At 39.0% G+C, this 20,675-nt stretch overlaps 2 protein-coding genes across 5 annotated transcripts in view; one reads left to right on the top strand and one right to left on the bottom strand.

Moving 5' to 3' along the window:
- Positions 1-6,915, bottom strand: part of LOC124612510 (synaptic functional regulator FMR1) — a 237,528-nt gene extending 230,613 nt beyond the window's left edge. For all 4 annotated transcript variants that reach the window (XM_047140759.1, XM_047140787.1, XM_047140769.1 and 1 more), the window contains exons 1-3: positions 6,824-6,915; positions 6,213-6,265; positions 4,522-4,675 (exon numbers count right to left, since the gene is read on the bottom strand). In XM_047140759.1, the coding sequence (XP_046996715.1) occupies positions 4,522-4,675; positions 6,213-6,265; positions 6,824-6,874 (258 nt within the window). In that variant the 5' untranslated portion in view covers positions 6,875-6,915. The remainder of the gene's footprint in view (positions 1-4,521; positions 4,676-6,212; positions 6,266-6,823) is intronic.
- Positions 6,916-7,030: 115 nt separating this feature from the next.
- Positions 7,031-20,675, top strand: part of LOC124612502 (WD repeat-containing protein 44) — a 151,838-nt gene continuing 138,193 nt past the window's right edge. The window contains exons 1-2 of the mRNA XM_047140747.1: positions 7,031-7,169; positions 7,333-7,501. Coding sequence (XP_046996703.1) covers positions 7,102-7,169; positions 7,333-7,501 — 237 coding nt within the window. The 5' untranslated portion in view covers positions 7,031-7,101. The remainder of the gene's footprint in view (positions 7,170-7,332; positions 7,502-20,675) is intronic.

Genomic DNA, 20,675 nt, shown 5'->3' with positions numbered 1-20,675 from the left:
TAATAAAAAATAAACTCAGAAATGTTCAGACTGTAAACACATGTACAAATTAATTTGCAATGTGAATGTCTAAGACTCATTCCACATTATGATCTATCATGCAAAATGATCCATGGAATATGTAATCAAATGATCACAGACAGAATAAAATTTGATTTAGCTTAATTATGACTGGGATAGTAACATTGTATGGTGAAAGTGAGACTATTAAAGCTGATGGCATAACAAACAATGGATGCACTGAGTCTGCCTGTGTAAAATACTACAGCTGACCAATTCGAACTGTCACTAATGCACTGGGAGGAAGGGGCAATTTCATAACACTGTTCTGAACTGTAAGATAATCCCTGTCAATCATACAATTGCAAATTGTTACTTTGTGCCTAGATGCAAACACAGTATGATGATGATTGTTGTGGATGTGTGTTTGGAGAAGTAGTGACGTACACTGCTACACTTTGGGCAGCTTGGATGTTAACACACAATGTCTTACATTTATAAGTTCACATGAAACAGTGAGTCCATGTGCCACATACTGCCATTGGCTGATGGAAGGGGATCAGCTACTGCCATGTTACGGTAAGTTAAAATGCTGTATCTGGAGATTTTGATATTTACATATTTTACCACAGAAGTACGCAATTTACTTGATAGCCAGCATTAAATGTATCTCTAACATGCATTAGTTGTAGGACGATTTGCTGTGTGTTTAAGTGTTAGGCTACATGACAGTAACTATAAACGTTACCTTTCATCAGACTTCAAGCATACACTTAATTTCAGTGCTTTGTGATCAGTGATTACAGTCTTTCATCACACAATAGGAAATCCTATCCAATTTTAAACCTCCCACCCAGTCAAATGAAATCTGTTGAAGGGTGTATTGAAGCTCAGAACACTGTCAATCTGCTGTGATCTGTGACAAAATGAAAAATTAGGTCGTAACGTCACTATCACTACTATTTTTTAAAGTGAAAGTGGCAACATGTTAAATTTAGTGCTGCCCAAGATCCAGACCAGATTAGGTGGTAACTTGATTTGAGTGCTAAGATTAGCTATTTTACTGAACACAAGTTCTAATTAATCTATAGTGTAACCTAAGATTGGCTGAAAAGGTTAAGTTAGGTAGGAATTGGGCAAAGCCAATGAGAAAGTCAGGACTTTTTATATATTTCGCACACCATAGTTGTGTCCCACTGGAAACACTTATGTGATTTTATGTATGTGTTAGTATTTTCCAATGAAAACAATCAATTTGTCAAAAATTGACTGTTTTCGTTGTTATATTATCCCATGTGGCCACATTTTCCTTCTTATGTAACCCTCTTGCAGGTCTTTGTAATCGTCTCTTGTTCAGACCGTCATCTGTTTTCTACCTCATGCGTTACCATATTTACTCGAATCTAAGCCGCACTTTTTTTCCGGTTTTTGTAATCCAAAAAACCGCCTGCGGGTTAGAATCGAGTGCAAAGTAAGCGGAAGTTCTGAAAAATGTTGGTAGGTGCCGCCACAACTAACTTCTGCCGTCGAATATATGTAGTGCTACTCAGGCACAAAGATAAATACTGGCATCAAAACCTCTGAATCAGTAAATAAATTTTTTAAAAAAAGTTGGAAGACTAGCTTTTTTTCTCCGCCACGAGTTTCGACCACTGCATTTTCATACATTATCCACTGAAGTAAATACAAATTCCGTTTTGTTCATCTTCGAATGCAGCAGCATTTCAATGTACTACGAAAATCTGACTGGCAAAACTGTTTGAGATGTTTGTCAATATGGCCAACTCTACATTCTGATTTCTGAATTTTTTTCCTACCTGTGAGAAGAGATGGTTGCTAATAGGAACTATTATGAATTGTGAATCACATGCAGTATTCTCTTCACCATAAGAATAATACGAATACAAACATTTTGCCACGTATTCTTTCGTGTTTGCTGCTATCTCATTTAAATCCTGTCTGCCTAATAAACTATGAAACTAGAGTGAGACAACAGCAAACGCGGAAGAATATACATATCATGTCATGTTTATATTCGTATTATTCTTATGTCTAATAGTGATAGTCAGAAATGAAACAAGGCAATTGACTAGGTTTTTAATTCTAAGATGACTAAGTTCTGTGCAGAATTTAATGTACTAAAGAGGCGTCTGCAAAGATTTTCAAATGGAGAAAAATTTCCACTAAACTCTCGTTCAGAACATCATCTATCATACGCAGTCTATTATTTGGTTCTTGTTGATCATTATCAAAGAAAGCAGTCTCTTGCCATTGTTTCGCCAATAAGACGATTCCTTTAAAAAACAGCGGCACTGTGCACAAGAGCAAGCCATGCCGCAAGCGGCGACAGGTCGTAAACACTCATTATCAGAATGCATTTTCAGCTTAGAGTGACGTAAACACCTATAACAAAGAGAACGGCACTTATCAGATCAAAGAAAAATAAGCAATCAATTCAAACCAGACGAAGCACGCGAAAAAGGAAGGGTACCCATATAAATACAGACTGAATGCCTGACGCATAGCAATGGCTACCTGGTAAAGCTAACTGCTAAGCTTACAACTCGAACCAAACAACTATAGCTGTATCGTCATTCATTTGACCTAAATTGTGTTTCATATTACAATGGACCAACTTTGTTTCGATTTGGAGGTGCAGCCTAAAACTTTTCTCTCCCCTTGAATTTCGAGTCTCAAATTTCAGGTGCGGCTTAGATTCGGGAAAATTTTTTTCCTTTATTTCGAGTTTCATTTCTCAGGTGCGGCTTAGAATCGAGTAAATACGGTAATATGTTCATTCAAAAAACAACCCTCCAAAAAAGCTTCCTAGCACACCACTGGTCACTTAGTATTATTCTGGCCTGGAATGTATTAATCAGCTACTTTGACAACGCATCACTCCCTGAAATCCTCCCCTGAAATTTTACCCACCACACCTAGAATAGCTTTTTGTTGCCCTCCCAATCTCTGCAATATTCTCGGCAGACCCTATGCTCCTTCGGCACCCATCTCCCTACCCTATGGCTCCTACCACTGTGAATGTCCCCACTGCAAGACATGCCCTACGTACCCTCCTACCACCGCCTATACGAGCCTTTTAACTGGCACACCTGTGAAACAACAGGTCATACCAGCTGTTATGTAAACACTGTTTGGCCTTTTACATCGGCACGACCACCACCAAATTATCAATTAGGATGAATGGGCACAGGCATAGGATTTATACTGCCAACATGCAATATACTGTTGTAGAGCATGCTCTAGAATATGACAATTGTGACCTCTGTGCCTGTTTCACCACATGCGCCACCTGCATTCTTCTCCCAGACACCAGTTTATCAGAACTCTCAGGTGGGAACTAGTGTTACAACATGTCCTCGGCACTCGCCACCCAACTGGCCTTAATTTATGTTAATTTCTTCCTTCTCAGCATATCTTCACAGTAACTACTCTTCTTCACTTTGTTTTAGTTTTCTACATCTTTCATTGTCTTACCCATGCATTTTTCACCACCCATCTCCCACAACTATTACATACAATTCACTTAGCTTTTCACTCTATTTGGCTCGTGCACAATGTTTAAGCAGTGATCTTTGTCTTGCATATTACTCTTTTATCTTTAAGCTCTCGGGTTTTCAAATCTCATCCAGTGCAGTCCCCAAGAATCAATCTTTCTTTTTCATCCTGCCCAGTAAGTTTCTCCTGACACGCAATTCTGGGTGACTTTCCTGAAATCTACTTTGCCTAGACCTCTCCAGTCCTTCCCCTTAAACCCTTCCACCTGAAGGTAACACTGGCTCCGAAAGCTTGGCTAATTATAACCTTTCTGTGGGGCTTCTGCCGTCACTTGGTGGGTAGATTTTCTTATCTATCCAATTAAATTATGTTCCAAGACATTAACAACATATCCAATGTAAAATTCCTAAATTCACACAACTTCTTTCAGTATTTCTTAAGGTAACCCATCTATTCATTCCACATAACACTTCCGTCATCAATGGGATGGCTGCCTTTAACATACTAGGCAATTTAATAATGCAAAGATCAGTGTACTTCCAAGTTATCAATAACAACAGGGCAACTCCAGCAGCCAACTATGTCAAAATTTAATACCTTCATGGCAATTCAAGTCTCCAGCCTAATTATTATGAACGGAGACTCTAGCCTAATGATTATGAACAGAGACAGCAGTTTAACTAAAAAATGTAATGACATACAATGAGAACCAACCTAAAGAGGATTAGCAGTTGAAAGATGGCTCAGCTTAATTGTTGGAGCCAAGTGCCAAATGCTAAATGCATTATCTGGGAATAGAAAAAATAAGTACTTTCTTACAACTTACGTAAGAATTGCAGGAAAGTCAATACTTGCTGAAAACTTGACATATTTGTTTCTTAAAAAGGGACTGCTGCTTAGTTTTCACAATGCAGAACGTCAACACTGTTCAATAGGGAGTGGGACAGGGAAACCACATTTTCTTAACTGTTTACACTTGTTTTGCAAGAAGTATAGCTAACTTACCTTTATAATTGCTTTCCACCAACCACACGCTTCCTGATCATTGGCCCTCGAAAATACTTCAATTTCCTGGTTTTCAGTGAAATCTGATTTGCTTGTGGAGTCATCAGGTGGAAGCCGTACTTGCGAGAATGGAAATTTTGATTCTGGCTGCCAACTGTAATATGATATTTTTGTTATCAATAAACAATAAAAGCTAGTAATCACTCAATTCAAAATCTTTGGGGTGTTCTGCAAAAAAGATAATTACCACAACTTACTACCAATAAAATAAATGAATACTTTTAAATGTTTCTTCCTACAAATTTAAAACACACACACACACACACACACACACACACACACACACTATTTAACTTCTAATATAAACAATCTATACAACTTTGAAAACAAGCATAGGCACAAGGTCCAATTGCTTTAATATGGAGTACAACTGATAGATTCTCTAGCAAATGCTGGAACTGATAAAATTACGCTGAGAAGTAAGACTGACTTACACTGAGCAAAACAACATTAGTTACCAGCCAAGCCAGTGTCCAGCTTGTTACAACACTATCAAATGACATCTTCAGTAACTGTGCACCTCTCTCAACCTGCAGCTTCATGTAGCTGCAACATTTTGTTAACCTATATAGTATATAAAAAGAGATACCAAATGGTAATGTTTAGCTGTTTATGGCAACGAACTGAAGCTAAGAAATGTGTAAAGCTGTTTCAAGGCAATGATTATGGGATAAGGAAGTTGTCACTGCACACTGAGCATCTGTATGAGTGGTAAATACAACCACAGAGGAAAAAAGCAGATGGTGGCTAAGCTAGGAAGAATAAAATGCCGTCTCACAGTTGTTAACGTCTTCAATTGGATGAGCTTCCTTCTGTCAAGAGCCAGTATGTCATCCTTTGATTTTCTTGTGCACATGATTATACAGTACGCCTCTGCATAACAAAGCTCATTTACAGCTTGAAAATACATTGACAAAGTCCTCTCTCATAAGATAAACAGCCATGCAATGCAGAAATAACTTCATCATGCAGAGGCACTACGACAACTCCATTGGCAGGGACTGAGAAAAGCAAGCAACCACAGTGCACTACCCTGCCCCCCCCCCCGTCCCCACACACACAAAAACACAGTAATTACACTCAAATACAAAACACCCAGTTAATTCAGTTATTTACAAAAGTCGAAAAGGATTCCCTGTAATGCATAAAAAAAAAATAAAAAAAATTCCTTAATTATTCCACTTATGAATCTAAAAGTGAACCTACATAACTATTATACACCACGACAAAGGTACACATTAACTCAGTCAACAGGGCAATAATAATAATAATAATAATAATAATAATGGTGGTAAACACAACACAAAGTCAAAATATAAACAAGGTAAGAGATTTCCACGTACTAACTGTTACGGGGGTACTGTTATAGATCTACCTTTTTCCGCTTAACACAAACACAAAACAGTTTCACTGCCAACACAAAAATAAAAAAAAAAATAAAATACTTACATGCCATAAATTTTAATTTTGATTCCTATTACGTAATTAATGCCACAATTAATATTGATCCCAACTGCTAGCCCTAGCATAACCACTACAATTTGTGCCCAGTCACAGAATCCAAACACAGGTATTTGCTTGTGTTGTGAATAAGTGTAAAGCTACCTTCACATATGTAGAATTATACTCACTCTTTCTCGAACGCAACGGATACTTCCTCATCGAAAATGTCTGTAACGAAGGCCTGAAACAGAAAAGTGACAAAAGTTTAGTTTCCAGTAGTCTACTTAACGAACACGCGTCCTGCTAATATCGCTTGCGAGCTGTTTTCCGGGTCATGGGATTATTCGTGCAATTCAGGGCTGATTCATTTCTGAAGATGACAGTAAGAGGCACGTTCTTGACACCGTAAAATAGCTTATAACCAGTACTTCACCAAGACTAACTTGTTAGGTTAGAAGAAACAGCAAATGCTGAAGTAAGCGCACGTCTGAACTACATAGCACACACAAACCAATATACGTCTCTTGGATAAAACTGACCTTATTTACCATGACTTTAAGGTGCATTAGCATTTCATAATGCTTAAATTATTCCCTATAAGACACGCGCGTGTAAAATCACGCCCTGTCAAATGGGACATGGCGTCCTAGCCGCGTTCTCGTACCACTCTTAAAACGAATATTCTCCGAAAGTAAAAGACATACCGGTAAAATATTTTTTGGGAACATATTTGAAATTTAACTGAATGACCTGCAATGGTGCTTCTCCCTACAAACGACATACTTTATACAGTACAAACCTTATAATAGGCCCCATTCTCGCCGCATACTTCAACTGCAAGATCCTCCATCTTACTTTTGTACCATAGAAACCTTGGGTTTGAGGCTATATCGACATTGGCCAATCCTACTTAAATAAGAGAATAAAGATTCTTCCCTATTGGTCAGTCACACTGTTCCAAAGATAACTGCAGAATTTCCTTGCTCAGACAGTAGACAGTGTATATGTTTCGCGTGTGTTATGACATTTTTGGAATGGTTGAGTGTATCATATGATTGTTAACAAAGTAATTATAGAATGTCTGTTAGTAGTGATTCCGAAGAATTTTACGACGCTGAAGACTTAACACCCAGTCGACAATCGAGGTAAAAATAGCAATTGTCATGAAATTGTTTTGTCGGAAATGTATCAACTTTATAACCTGTATGTCATTGCTGGTGTCATTCCCCACGGTGTATAATATTCCACATCGAATTTTGGCAAGCTGATTATAATTTCATAGCAATATCGTATCCTCGTTTGGAACAGGAAAATCAAATCTACCAAGGAAGATGATGTTATCCCGAGAAGTGATTCTGAAGGTAGTGTTTTTGCTACAGAAGCCAAAAGAAATTCTACGACAGAAGAAACAGCTTCATCTCGTCAACTCTCAAGATCAGTACCCAATGACGAATGTCAACAAATCCCAGAAAAAGATGTAAGGATGAAAGCATAATAACTATATAGTGAAGTTTTGTAATTTGATGTATTGTAACGTTGTTGGATATGTTGAAACTGCAATTTAGCTGTTTTATAGGTATCTTTTCCAATATTTTTTTCGTAGACATCTGATTACGGTAGCATCATACTTGCCTTCGCAGATTAACGTAGGCACCTATTTTTGTCTTTGTCATAGCTTTATTAGGTGGTCAATGTAACTGAGAAAACACACCTGTACACGCAAAGGAATCAGAATATATCAGTAAGACTCACAAGTTATTCTCATACAGTGCTGTCATAAGGTTATAGGACCTGAATAAACAAATATTTCAATTCAAAGTTGGAATTTATGAGTAACAGATTTATGTGCTGCAATTGCAAAGAAAAACTCCCAAGACCCATTATATGCTGTAGTCATCATTTTCAATACATAGGCGGAGTTCAGTAATGAATTTAAGAGGCTGTTTCAACTCCAGCATTAGGCCTACATGAAGGTTGATTCTGACTGCAACATAATATTTGTTTGCAGAGCACTATTCACAAATCAGATGTAATAAAGAAAATTGGCTGTTATTATTTAGCTTTAGATGCAGTAACGTACTCCAGCCTTCACATTCAAATTGACGAAAATCAAGCAAAGTACATAGTGTAGCAATTGCAATTACTTTGCTTGTTTTTGTGGTTATTTCTAACTACCCTTTTTGCTGTGGTTTTGTCAAAGGCCTTAGCTTGTTCTGATTGCAAAATGATTTGTAGGATAGCCTGAGGTCTAGGTTAGGTTGAAATGAGACAATTTGGTTATGAGTTGAAGCCAACAAATACAAATATAAAATAAAAGTTGTAGTAGCAGATTGATTTTTAATATAGTCTGAAGTCTACTATTATGATATACTTAACACATTGTTCATTATAAAAACTAACACTGCAAGATTTATTCAGATAATCTGGATTACATAATAGAAAAATCCACATGAAGTAGGCCTATTTTGCTGCATGCTTTGTTCATATATTACATGTTACCATGAGAAATGTGTAGTGGGAGAGGAGGCACTACACATTTTTTACAAAGCAACTTACAAAATCCAGTTTCTCATATTAATACTAGTTTGAGTTTTGGTATTGCTATACAGGGTGAAGTGAAATTCGTGCACTCAGGCTTCGCAGTGTGACTGCTCACATGCCAGCGATAAAAAAATGTCTCTCTCAAAATTTCGTTCGGCGATTACATCCGACAGAAAAGAGACTTTAAAAAGTGGCAATGTGGCAACACTGTAACCACATGTAAAGTATCTATCTGTGTCCACGCGCATTAGTTGTGCTGTGCAGTTGGTGCAGTGGATAGTGTTTTGTGTTAGCATGTAGGAGGTTGAGGGTTCGATCCTAAGTTGGGGCACATTGTTTTTATTTGCTGATTTCATTCTGACATTTCATACTGCAATATACACCATTTCTTAGGTCACAGTATCCTAAGTTTATAACATTTTGTAATGCTGAACGTAACAAATATGTGGTTAGACAAATAAGAAATAGACAGTTGAAACAAATGACCTGTAATAGGTCAGCATAACTACAAAAACCCATATCAGTTTCAAGAGGCTAAAGACAATAGCACAGTACAATAACACGACATCTACTTGTTGTTTATACTACATATAATATGAGCACTCAGATGTCACACATTAGCAACCAGTGACAATAATGATGTCCATATTAATGACCGCATGACCTTCACGACAGAATACGTAGTCCTCGGAACAAACGGATGCTCAAAGCAATCTCCCTGCACGTCCAAACATTGCGCAACCCACCAGATCATACAGCTCTGGACACTTCACAGGAAGTCTGCATCCACAGTAACAAGAGCAACATGAACACACACTACCAATTCTTCCACATTTATCGGCGGAGTAGAGGCCATCTGCTCCTTCAGGTGTCCCCACTGGAAGATATCCAGGGGATTTAGGTCAGGTGAATATAATGGCCATACAACTGGAACTCCATGTCTGAGCCATTTCATTGGAAATGTTCTGTCCAAATACTGTCACACAATTCCAGAATGTGGAGGTGCACCATCAGCTTGGAATCATATCCTCTGCCTAACATCTAGTAGAACATCTTCCAGCTCATCAGGCAGATAGTTTGAGAGGAATGCATGGTACCTCTGTGGAGTCGACTGGTCAGGTAACATGTAAGGGCCCAAACACCTATCACCCAATATTCCGGCCCAGACGTTGATACGAAAGCGAACTTGTTATCCACGGTCACGGGTGACCTGCGGATTAACCTCAGAACAATAGAGGGCATTGTGCAAATTGAAGACACCATCACGAGTGAATACTGCTTCATCTGACCATATTACGGTGTTAACAAAGTCATCATTGGTTTCCTGTTGTTGTTGGAACCATTCACAGAATTGCATCCGCTGATGGCGATCCGCAGGATGGAAGTGTTGCGAGAAGGCATTGACAGGGGTGCAGCACATGCTTGTGGAGCATGTGAACAACCTTGAGCTGCGAGACACGCAGCTGCCTTGCTATGCTATGTATACTTCGCTGAGGTTCCTGGTGTATGACCTCCAGAATAGCTTCCTCAGTAGCTGGAGTACGGCAAGTCCGTGGACGACCTGTTTCACACAAAGGTGGAAGGAGAGAACCTGACTCCTAAAGGCGCAGCTCCAGATGGTGAAACGCATTTTTATGTAGATGGCACCGGCGAGGATATCTAGCAGCATATTCACGAGTGGTAACACCAGCCTGGTTATCAGGTGAGCCAAAGACCAGAAGCAACATATTCATCATTTGTGTATGCTACACGTGGGCCACACTGGTTTAGAGGTTTACAATGAGAAAATTCAATACGTGTATGCATGTTCAGTGGAGGTCTGTCATGAGTGCGTTACTGTGCTCGCAACTAGTCCCTGTCCGGTGGACAGTGCATACAGTATAAACACACCATCAGTCCTGCGTGCAGTTCCACCTAACACGCATTACCCCTCTGACAGATATTGTTCTGCATGATTCATCCCAACACCGCTAATTGTAAAATGTTCGGTTTCTGATTACACTGTTTCCCTAATGATGACAGACGTGATGTTTCCACAGTCCCATCGATAGGATGATGATGATGATAATAATAATAATAATAATAATAATAATAATAATAATAATGCATTGAGCTACATACTAAACAGCATGTGGTTACCAGACTCAATGTTGAAAGACATAATTAGTGAGACTATGGTGATAAGACATACAATTAGTAACAGAGTTTGGACATTATTCACAAAGCACGTTACTAGTCCTACTGGTAACATTAGGCCCTAACGAAATGTAATGGACCTGAATGAGGCAAGAATAAAAGTTGGTACTAATCTATGGGATCATTTGAGGAGGGTACAAGGAAAACAGGTTTCATGTCTAGTAGATGTAGATGGAGTGGTGCGAATAAATTCACGCCCGTGACTTGGAAAGGTCTTCTTTCAAAGCTGACCATTCTTCCATTTCTACGATTGTAGTATGTAAGGGCAAATGTTTTCTAGAGGACCTGCTGCAATCGCTGTTAACGATTAAGATGCCAGATACCGTACCACCTGGACTACATTCAGCCTACCAAATAAAAAACATATGCCTCAATCCAGGATCGAACCATCGACCTGCTGCATACTGACCCAAAACTATATCTGTGCACCAACTGTACAGCACAACTAATCTGTACAGACAGAGGTAGTTACCATACATGTGGTTACAGCATTGCCAGATTGCCACTGTTTAAAGTCCTTTTTCTGCTGGATATACTCGCTAGACAAAATTTTGAGAGAGACTTTTTTTTTTTTTTTTTTTGTCGCTGGTATGTGAGGAGTCACGCTGCAAAGCCCGAGTGCTCTAATTCCACTTCACCCTGTAGATGATGTATGATGTGCCCTCCTAATAGCTGTAGTCTGTGTTCTTTGTTTATCTAAACCTTCTATTCATCATTCCTACAACCGATTTTGTGTGTTTGTCTCATTGCATTTTGTTTCTTAGAATTACCATTACACACTGAAGTTCCGTGATGGGCTTTGCTAGTTTACCACTAATCTTATTATCACATATATTCCAGCTCTTTTTTCTTGTTATGGGCATTATTTTCCATTTATCCACATTTATAAGGGAGATGTCGTTCATTACACCAATTGCAAATTCAGTACAAGTTGTTGTGCATTTCCTTAGTCATGTAACAATAATACCTTCTTGTGGTGAACTTTTTCCCTCTCCTCATTAAACAAATGTTTGCATACCGTCTATATTAAGTTGACATCCTACACCATTGTAAAATGATGCTTGGACAAATAAATTAATGATACTGGTTCTGTTAGTTATCCATCTCCTTTTACATGCCAATCATTTCAATTATATTTACCATATCACTTTTCATCACTTAATTCAAATGTTCACTTTTGATTTCCTGTTAAGAAATTACACTAGTTAAAGTGCACTTACGAATCTACAAGTTTTCCATTGCATGCTGCTGTTGGCAATTTGTTATCATTGGCTGTAGCCAGTGAAGTGATAGCATAGGACAACCAGTGAGAATCACTGAATGTAATGATTTCTTTCTGCAGAGGGTACAGATTGATTACTTTGTTTTCCATGTGGAGACAGCAAGATTAATTGATGACTATTATTGATTTATGTCAACATGTTTATATTCACAATAATGTTTTTTTTGAATGTCATTATTTCCTAGGTTGTGTGGTTAGGTTGAGATCTGATAGCACAGATTAAATTGCAGTGAGTTAAATAAGCACCAATCACATTTAATGTCATAATTATCAGCTAGGATATGATAGCTACCTCCTCCCATCCTCCCTGGAGCTTTGGTTGTGATTACACATTGAGCTCTAAAGAAACCCTAGGCCTAGGTTAGGTTAGAATGTGATGAACTGATTATGATGTGGCAAAGGCCAATAAATGTAATCACATTAAAGTGATTGGTAACAGATTGATACATAGCCTAATGTAATCTGAGGTCTGTGCTTAGTGTAAGTTAATCATCTAAGTCTACTTAGACATCATACTTTCAAATTTGCCACTATTTTTACTACACATGTTGCATCAGTGTTTTCATTTGACATAATTTTAATGTTCTCACACTGATGTCAACCATATTGGACTTTCTAGTGTGTGTGTGTGTGTGTGTGTGTGTGTGTGTGTGTGTGTGTGTGTGTGTGTGTGTAGATCTCGGTGTATGAGTACACTGTGTTCAGTTGCCTCACCACATTGATCCACAATTGAAGGTTTGGAGCAGTTCCTTGACTTCACATAAGTCCAGAGAGGTACCTAGTACTTGAATGTAGCCTATGATATGTTTCAGCTACAACTCTCTTGCATTTGTTGGATTTGAACCAAGTGCTCTGTTTGTTTTTTGAATAAGTTATTAGTGACTGACTGGCAGTTCCATAAAATGCAAATAATCTCTTAGTTTTGTTAATGAAGTTTGGTAACCATTGCCCTTGTAATAACATTATGGTGACTAGTCCTTGTCTCTTGCCAATATACCCAGGATCTGAAGTATTTCTCCACATTTAGGCTGATGGACCTGTTGTTGAAACCAGTTGTTTGAAACTTATTCAACAGTACATAATAATGCTGTTTGTCCGTAGTACCAGTATTGTATGTGTTCGTTTGCTAGTCAGTACTTGGCAAATTAGTGAAAAAAGCTTATTTGTGATCTGGACCTGTCTCCTCAATTATAGTACTCCTACCCACTTCAGTGCCACCCATGGTACCTTTTCGGCCGTCAGTCTTATGATCACTTTCCAGAATCCCGGGGCACAAAACATAGGGTGCTTTGAAGGGCCTAGAACACCATCTTGGAAGTCTCACAGCCTGTCTTTGTGAATCATCTTCCTGTTATTAGTGGGCTTGATAGACTTCTTTTTTTAAGAAGTTACCCAACACTGCAGCAAATAATTTTCAGTTTCTTCATGTTTACCAACAAAAAATGTTCACTTAATGGTGATCAGATTTCTACCGCGCAGGAGTCTCAAAATTCAGGTCAGTAAGTTAAACTAATAAAGAAATAGTAACAAAGTTCACAGATGGCTAAATAACTGATAGCTTCCTATTGTAACAGTTGGTGCTAACTGATTAAGGAGAACATATCCTTTATGTGCAGATTTACATAATGGTTAACATGTCAGTAACTGGGCACAGACTGCAAATTATATATTGACACATATAGGTTGTTAATTATTTCAGTACTGAGGCCTGACTGGTAACATGTTGTTACCTTCTCTCTTCCAGGCACTGAATGACTGATTGGCTGAGGCTGTGTGTGCCACACCTAGTTATAGGTGGGCATAATGTCCAGAATTACTATTTACTGAACTATTAGCTTATTACACGTTAGGTAGTTGTGCTTGCAGGTTTTCTTGACACATTCCAATGATAAAATCTTCTCTAGTGATCTTCTAAGTGGTGGCATAGTCTTGTCACAATGTTTCAATGAGTCTTGTACCCATCATCTACAGGCAAAATGTTCCGCTGATCTACATAGCTGCTTGACCACTGACCTCATCTGTGGGTGGGCCAATAACAGGCCTCTGGAAGCAGGTGCCGAACTGGTGGTGGAGGAATGCAGTGCGGCCCTGGTGTCAGCATTGAGTCCCGGCATGTGTGGCATCTGTCCATTCCTGTTTCATTTTTGTACTGTGGAATCCAATGGTGTACTGCTATCACAATATATTAGGTTGTTGTGCAGATGTGTTTTTACCACCTCTTTGACAATCAAGTCCTAGAACCTGTTGACACAGCACAACCTCATTGTTCATTAGAAACTGAAGGTGTTTTCCTCATTGATGACATGCTCTGTTACCCTGGACTAGTCTGTCTGCCGCAGTCAAGTGTTGCTGATGTGTTCTGCATAGTGCTGTGAAAGGCATTGCTGTGTCTGTCTGATTTATTACATCCCACATTCGCACTCAATATTGTTAATGCCTGGTGTCCGTGATCCTAGTGGGTCTTTGTTCAGGCCAAGGATGTCCTCAATTTTTCTTGTTGCATGGGTAACAGTCATTATATTATGTTTCTCCATTATTTTTGTGATCTTTGCTGTCAGTGACATTACATACAACATGAAAACTACACATTTGGCTTCTTCTTTATCTGGTTTGTCCTCCCTCCTCCTATCTACCTTTAGGTCACATCTAATTTGCATTTTGTTGTAACCATTTTTGCAGAAAGTTTCCTGCAGGTACTATAACTTACTCAGCAAGCAATTCCTGTAGCAGAGGCGCCTCACTCTATGTACTTCGGTAGTTAGTAATGAGTTGAGTTGCACTGGATGTTGGCAAGTCCAAGCATTAAGGTAGAAGCGGTGTGTCCCTGCATGCTGTTGAAACTTCTCGTGATCAAAATTTCTAAGAAGGATAGACTTCCATTCTCCTCTGTCTCAGTGGTGAACTTGATGTTGTTATGAATGCCACTGAGATAATGTAGGAACTCCTGTAAGTTTTTTCTGTCATGTGACAGGCCAGGATGAGACACATATCATGACTGGCTAGTCTGGGCTTGGTACAGGAGCAAATCCTTGTTACCAGACTGGAACTTGACAAGAATGCAAGTACTTCGCTAACTCACCATGTGGGCCTGGCTTCCAGTCTCCCAGACATAACTGAAAGTGGATGGATGGCAACACTTGCACAGTCAGTGAACTCTGCAGGAAGAAAGCCACTAAGAATGCATGTGACACGTTTCTCTCACTTCTGAGAGCTCTACAGCAGGAAGACAAAAGATCAATAACAACCTGACTGAGAGACCTGAATGAGCCAACAAGTTCCATGCTGTCGGAAAGACCTAAACTTTGCTGCAGTTCCAAGGATGTTTCTGAAACATGGCTCCATCAGCAGCATAGAGCATGCCCTACATGGGCTCCTGGCAGAGGCAGCTTAAGAAGTGAGGAGGTCCTGTAAAAGAGAAGAATGCTGGAGAGCAACATATTGACAACAGAACAGAGAGCACTACTGGCCCTACGTGATGATATGGACATAGTGGTCTCAGGAGCAAATAAAGTCAGTGGGACAGTGCTACCAAACCCAGGAGATTAATGACAGAAGATAGAAATGTTACTGCAAGATCCAGCATACAAACAAGGAGAGAAGGGTAAGGGTACGACAACATCTGTGACATGTAAGACATTTGATGTACGCCATAGCTCAGGACTGAATTGGAACACCACGAAAGGCTATACCCCAGGGCACTGGCACCATCATGGCTATGTTGCCTCCCAAAAACACATAAGGAGAGAGTTCCACTGCAGCCTGTATTGAACATCATAAACTTGCTGACATACAGGATAGCCAAACATCTGGCACAGCTCTTCGAATCTCTCGTGGGTCACTGTACACACCGTGTCAAGAATGCGACAGAATTTGTGAAGGTACTCCGTGGATTAGGTTTGGATGAGGTGGACCTACTAATCAGCTTTGATGTCACATCACTTTTCACCCAGGTGCCATGGGAAAATCCCTTGCGCTATTCAAGGGACACGTCAGTAAAGACACACTCTTCCAACATGTACTCAGCTGATCTGCTGAGAAGATTTTATTGTGTAGAATAGTAATATAAAAATCAGAAAAATTAAATGGAGTAAAGAAACAGTAGGCAGTGAGGTAATTTTGTTTAACTAAAACCACTATAACTAGAAAATGGCATAAATAATAGGAATTACTGTGACTGCGATTTTAACGTACGCAGTGATTTCCAAAGCACGTCTGAAAGTTTCAAGAAAGTGAATTTTTTCTAATTAGTAACAGTAGAACCTCACTAATCTATTCCCTATGGGACTGGAGCTGGTTGGAATGCAAATAAAAGTCGGATTATTAGATGAACACTTCTATTGACCCATAACATCACAATACAGTGCAACACAACTGTAATATTCAACTGTAAATATTGTCTTGGAATATTGTTCCATGCTAAAATAGCAACGAAACAAGAAGAAAACATTCAACACTAAATGATCTTACATGAAAGTGCAATGTGCCATAGCGCATGTACTCCAAAATACATCTTTATTGTACAATAAATAATATAGTATCATTGTAGTGAAAGTTTAATGTCTGCGCATACCTTATTACAGTACTGCATTGACACAGAACTGATTTGTACCTAAACTATTTAAAACACGAGAAATCACAAAAACAAAAAAAACTTCTTGTCTTAAGCAGGACGAAAAAGTCTTGTAATATCCTTTTGCTTAGCAGACAATTTTAATTTTTCAGCTATGTTCGGCCATTTTCTAATCCACAAAATGTTCTTGGGATAGACCTAGAGCTTTACTCAATGCATTGAAAAGCTGCATGAAATGCATTTTTAGTATACATTTGGGATACTTGAACTGTAGGCTAATTGTCTTTGTTGTTATCATCTTTCCCATTATCATTGGTTGTTCAAGTTGCAGTGACAATAAGTTAGTCATCGCTTACTTCTGCTTTTGTTGTGCAGTCAACATCAGCTGTACTGATCCACTCATTTATGTCACTGGGCTCAACGTCCACTTGTAAAAAAAAAAAAAAAAAAAAAAAAAACAGATCCACTTGTTTTACTTTTATTTGATGCCACTATTTAGTTTTACACACTTTTATATGTAAGAACAACATTGTCACTAATTTATAAAAAAAATGTGTGTACAGTAACACTTTTTGATAGTTAGAAACAAGTTATTTCATTCTGAAAGTGATCAAACTATCGTACCTAGCAACGGTCAGCTGTCTACATATACGTATCGCAGATGATGAGCCATCGACAAGTGTGGTCCAGATTGTAGCAGCGACCTGGGTAGGTAAACAAACACAGAAAGTGTTTGAGGAGAGAGTTCCACTGCAGCCTGTATTGAACACCATAAACTTGCTGTCATTAATCTCCTGGGTTTGGTAGCACTGTCACACTGACTTTATTTGCTTTATTTAATCCACGGATGGTTGGACTAAGTGGGGACTTGGTCCATCCAAAGTCATATTTGTGAGGTTCTACTGTAATTAACAAACTAGCAAGTTAATTTAGTGAAAATTTGCGGTGCTGGAAACAGATAAATCAGTCCTATAGAGCTGTTGGTACTGAAATTTGGAAATAATTTAAAGACTGAAACATTCTAAAACACAATTGGTTGGCTGATTAATCCTAAATTGATAAAATTTTAAATACGAATAACTTATGCAATATAATGTTTTTGGAAAAAAGTAAAACACTTATTGGGAAGGGTATAGTGCAGGCTTTCAAATGGGCTGTATCAATTTAGAAACAGACAAGTATTTGCTCATTGAAAATTTCACTTTCATCTTGTTTTCATGTAAATCATAAATATTTTATTAAAAGACTATGAGCTAGCTATATTTTATCATCATCAGGAATTGAGAACTAATGCAATGAGCAACCAAGTTTTGAGAATATATGCTTAAATAAGAAACTGGTTATTTCAGGCAACTATTGTACATGCACTATTAAGAAAATGAGACCAAACAAGGGAAAAACAGTAATATTCATGTCAGAAGTGGTGTAAGAACAAGTATAATACTCTGACCGTGCTTTGTTACAAACCGGCTGACAGTTGTATACCTCTGCTGTCACCTTCATAACCTCTCTGTTAGGTTGCATCGACGAGGATGCGAGGGGCCATCTCCAGTGCATCACCTGTTCCGGTGGAACTGCTATTCCCCTTTTTTCAGCCCCCATCCCTTCCCTGTCACCAGCCAGTACCACAGTAGACTACACTACAACAGCTTTTCAAGATTGTCAAAGGACAGGACGTTGTCTCAGGTGACATCCTTCACAGATCATCATCCTCAGTCCAAAATGGCTGGGCACTGAAGATTGTTGTCGAACGAAACACAATAAGAAGAAATTCTAGCTGTACTGGGTCTCCTCATTGGGAATGTATGCCTCTTAATGCCAAGTATAGACTAAGTTCCATAGTATTCTGGGTCACCAAGGATCTCTTCCTTCATCGTGGTATTTGTCCTATGTATTGGTTCTTGCTGAACACATTGAAACTAACTTTGTTACATCATCAGCTCCCTCTTCTTACCTGGCTGCCTTTTGAAAACTTAAATGACAACTTGAAGAATCTATCATCATTTGGATTTTCTGCTCATGCATTTGCCCTGTTTGCAGTTTGATAATTCATCTCTGTATACTTCAACCTCCCACCATACCAAATTATGCAATGAACCTTGTTGTTGTTGTCTTCAGTCCTGAGACTGGTTCGATGCAGCTCTCCGTGCTACTCTATCCTGTGCAAGCTTCTTCATCTCCCAGTACCTACTGCAACCTACATCCTTTTGAATCTGCTCAGTGTATTCATCTCTTGGTCTCCCTCTACGATTTTTACCCTCCACGCTGCCCTCCAATACTAAATTGGTGATCCCTTGATGCCTCAGAATATGTCCTACCAACCAGTCCCTTCTTCTTGTCAGGTTTGCCACAAACTCCTCTTCTCCCCAATTCTGTTCAATACCTCCTCATTAGTTATGTGATCAACCCATCTAATTTTCAGCATTCTTCTGTAGCACACCTTGTTGGCTGGAATTTGCTTCAGGCTCTTGATTCATCACACCATATAGTGTCATGCCCTGATTCAATTCATAATCGGATGATACAACACCTGAATGTTACTCAGAGACTCCACCTGCTCAGGATCTTCAACTTTATTTGGCTAGAAGATGGTTTCCCCTTTCAGTAGCGAGATATTATCTTCATCCCAATACTTAAGCTGTGCAACAACCCAACAACTACTGACCAGTAAGCCTCACCAATTGCTCTGCAAACTACTTGAAAGGATGGTAGCCCAGTGATTATGCTGGGTTCTCAAATCTCAGTGGCTCTTGTTCTCTTGTCAGTGTGGTTTCCAGGAGAAATTATCCAGAAGCAACCATCTAATTAGATTTGAAACAATTATCTGACAGGCATTTCCTCAATGCCAAGACCTCATTTTGCAGTCTTTTCTGATCTACAGAAGGCATATGAGACTGATTGGCTCCATCACACTTTATTCACATCTACATCTACGTGATTACTCTGCTATTCACAATTAAGTGCCTGGCAGAAGGTTCAATGAACCACCTTCAAGCTGTCTCTCTACCGTTCTACTCTCGAACGGTGCAATGGAAAAACGAGCACTTAAATTTTTCTGTGCGAGCCCTGATTTCCCTTATTTTATCATGATGATCATTTCTCTCTATGTAGGTGGGTGCCAACAGAATGTTTGCGCAATCGGAGAAGAAAACTGGTGATTGAAACTTCACAAGAAGAACCCGTCGCAACGAAAAACGCCTTTGTTTTAGTGATTGCCACTCCAATTGTCGTACCATGTCTGTGGCACTACCTTCCCTGTTTCGCAATAATACAAAATGAGCTTCCACTCCAATTGATGTACCATGTCTGTGGCACTACCTCCCCTATTTCGCGATAATACGAAATGATCCACCCTTCTTTGAACTTTTTCAATATCATCCATCAGTCCCACCTGATACGGATCCCACACCACACAGCAGTACTCCAGAATAGGGTGGACAAGAGAAGTGTAAGCAGTCTCTTTAGTAGATCTGTTGCACCTTCTAAGTGTTCTGCCAATGAATCACAGTCTTTGGTTTGCTTTGCCCATCACATTATCTATGTGATCGTTCCAACTTAGGTTATTTGTAATTGTAATCCCTAAGTATTTAGTTGAATTTACATCCTCCATATTTGTGTAACTTATCGCATAATCTAAATTTAGCGGATTTCTTTTAGTACTCGTGAGTAACTTCACACTTTTCTTTATTCAGGGTCAGTTGCCACTTTTTGCTCCACACAGATATCTTACCTAAATCACTTTGCAATTTATTTTGGTCATCTGTTGACTTTACAAGACGGTAAATGACATCATCATCTGCAAATAATCTAAGAGGGCTACTCAGATTGTCTCCTGTGTTGTTAATGCAGATCAGGAACAATAGAGGGCCTATAACACTTCCTTGGGCAATGCCAAATATTACTTCTGTTTTACTTTATGACTTTCCATCTATTACTACGAACTGTGACCTTTCTGACAGGAAATCACGAATCCAGTCACACAACTGAAGCGATATTCCACAGGCTCACAGTTTGGTTAGAAGATGCTTGTGAGGAACAGTGTTGAAAGCCTTCTAAAATCTA

Source organism: Schistocerca americana, chromosome 1 (assembly GCF_021461395.2).
Source record: "Schistocerca americana isolate TAMUIC-IGC-003095 chromosome 1, iqSchAmer2.1, whole genome shotgun sequence".
Classification (NCBI taxonomy): domain Eukaryota; kingdom Metazoa; phylum Arthropoda; class Insecta; order Orthoptera; family Acrididae; genus Schistocerca; species Schistocerca americana.
This window is presented reverse-complemented; position numbering and strand designations above follow the sequence as displayed.